Raw genomic sequence first — 2159 nt, forward strand, 5'->3', positions numbered from 1 at the left:
AGATAAGAGCTGAATGAGCATGCCACTAATGGAGAAAGAGGGTATTTTCAGAAAACCAGTATTTTTCCCCATCCCATTTTCATTTGATGTCAATCAAAACATACCATTGTCCATTTAGTAAAAAAAGAAAGAAAGCAAATGCTTGTGCACACACATCAGTTACTTTATGTACAATAAAGTAATGGGGAAAGGGAAAATGAAAGACTAGAGAAAACTATACTGTAGTAGTTAGGGTGTGATGAAACCAAATTGCAGTTTTCTAATTGAGAATGTCTTCTTGGTCTGGAGGAACAGAGTTCTGAAGTAAAGTAGCAGGTTCCCTTTTTAGAAGACATCTCCTGTCTGCTGCTGGAACACATCAATTGTATCTTCATCCTCCATTTCCAGCTGTGCAGGTGTGTCTGTTTCATTGATTGGCTGCCCATCAAATCAGAATCTGATCTGCCTCATTGACAAACCCTGTCGTTCACAATAGGCTTTTATTAGTTTACTAAGCGGTTTACGTCTCTCAATCTTAAACTGCACCACAGAACCATCCTGCCCCACCACCTTCAAATTAATATGATCATTGTTCTCAGTCTTGACTTCTCCCTTGGGCTTTTTGTCGGCCATGGCGAGTGCCAGAGTCTCCTCAGCTGCTGCTTTACAAAAGAGGTACCGGGTCCACACCAAATGAGCACCAGTTCTTCTTTGAGCATGTTAAAATGTCATGCAATTATTTTGTAGATTAATACTTTTTAAAGGTAATTTCAATTTTTATTTTTGCTCTTTTGTATATAATGTATTTGTTTTTTCTGAGTATTTTCTCATCATTTTTTATTTTCAACAGTTCAAATGAAAACTTTTTAGGTATGTATTGAGGAAAAGGTATTTATTTAACTTAGTATTTTCTGAGCCTCTCGAATCTGTAATTTAGTGTCTTTCATTGATTCTTGAAAACTCTTGTACACTGTATCTTTAAATGTTTCTTCTGTCCTGTACACTTTCTTTTGTTGTTGTTGGATTCTAACTATATGCATATTAGACCTTTGGATATTATCCCAACGCTCTCAAAGCCTCTCTTTTTGTTTGTTTGTTTTACTTTTTATTATTATTATTATTATTGTGCTTTAGTTTGGGTAATTTCTATTGACCTGTCTCATGCTAGCCAAATTCAGCCTTTAGAATTTATTAAATATTTTAGCTGAAGTCTTCTCACAAGATTGCACAAAGTCCAACAACTGCCCCGCATATGAAGGTGCTTGTGTTCCATCTCTCTTTGGAGGCACTAGTCATTCTGTATAAACTACACTGTTTGCCCTGAGACCTCAACTCTCTAATGTTTCAAGAAAAATTGTGAATTTGTAGATTACATCGCATTTTGTGCTTGTAGTGGTAACAGTAGAAATAGCTTCTTTTCATCTTTCTACATCTTAAGTGGAAAACAGAAGTTCCCACCTCCCTTTTAGTTATCATTGAATTTCTCTTCTTTTAACAGCAAAACCCCATAAATGAGTTGTCTATACTTACTCTATTCAACATCTTATCCCATTTTTTATGTTTGACCCCTATAAAGTTTACAAACTATAGGATTATCAGTGACCTACATGTTGCAAATCCCAGAGTTAATATTTAGTCCTCATCTTATTGGATATGTCAACAGTTCTTGACATAGCTGACCTTGCCTGTTTCCTTGAAAGAGTTTCTTATCTGCCTCCAGCACATCACACTCCTATATTCCTCTCCTTCCTCAATGGCTACCCCTTCTCAGTTTTCTTTACTGAGAAGATTCCTTACCTTTCAGTCTCTAAAGGTTGCAGTACCAGAAAAATCCCTCCTGGGACTTTTTCCTTTTATCTACAATCATTCTTTTGATCTCATCCAGTCTCAAGGCTTTATAAACTGATGACCCCAGATTTATATCTCCAAATTCATAACTTTAAAGAACTTTCCTCTGAATCCAGACTTGCGTGTGTAACTTCCTATTTGATATCTCTGTTACTTAGGATATCTCAAAGCCCTTTCAAAAGACATCCAAAACTGAGCACTTGATCTCCCATAACACTGCTCTTCCTATAATCGTTCATTTCTCAATAACCAAAATCCATCCTTAGCTGTTTGGGCCAAAAATTCATGTATAATCATTAATTCCTCTACTTCATCATACCCTTTATTTCTTT

General features: G+C 35.9%; 1 protein-coding gene across 1 annotated transcript; it reads right to left on the reverse strand.

Annotated features, from left to right (window-relative positions):
- Positions 1 to 256: 256 nt before the first annotated feature.
- On the reverse strand, positions 257 to 612 carry LOC150015357 (small ubiquitin-related modifier 2-like). The gene is made up of 2 exons (XM_090271747.1): positions 459 to 612; positions 257 to 401 (listed from the first exon to the last, which is right to left on the reverse strand). The coding sequence occupies exons 1-2, from the start codon at positions 610 to 612 to the stop codon at positions 325 to 327; spliced, it is 231 nt and encodes a 76-aa protein (XP_090127873.1). The 3' UTR covers positions 257 to 324.
- Positions 613 to 2159: the final 1547 nt, after the last annotated feature.

Source organism: Furipterus horrens, unplaced genomic scaffold, assembly GCF_987537825.1.
Source record: "Furipterus horrens unplaced genomic scaffold, mFurHor1.1.pri manual_scaffold_3, whole genome shotgun sequence".
Taxonomy (NCBI): Eukaryota; Metazoa; Chordata; class Mammalia; order Chiroptera; family Furipteridae; genus Furipterus; species Furipterus horrens.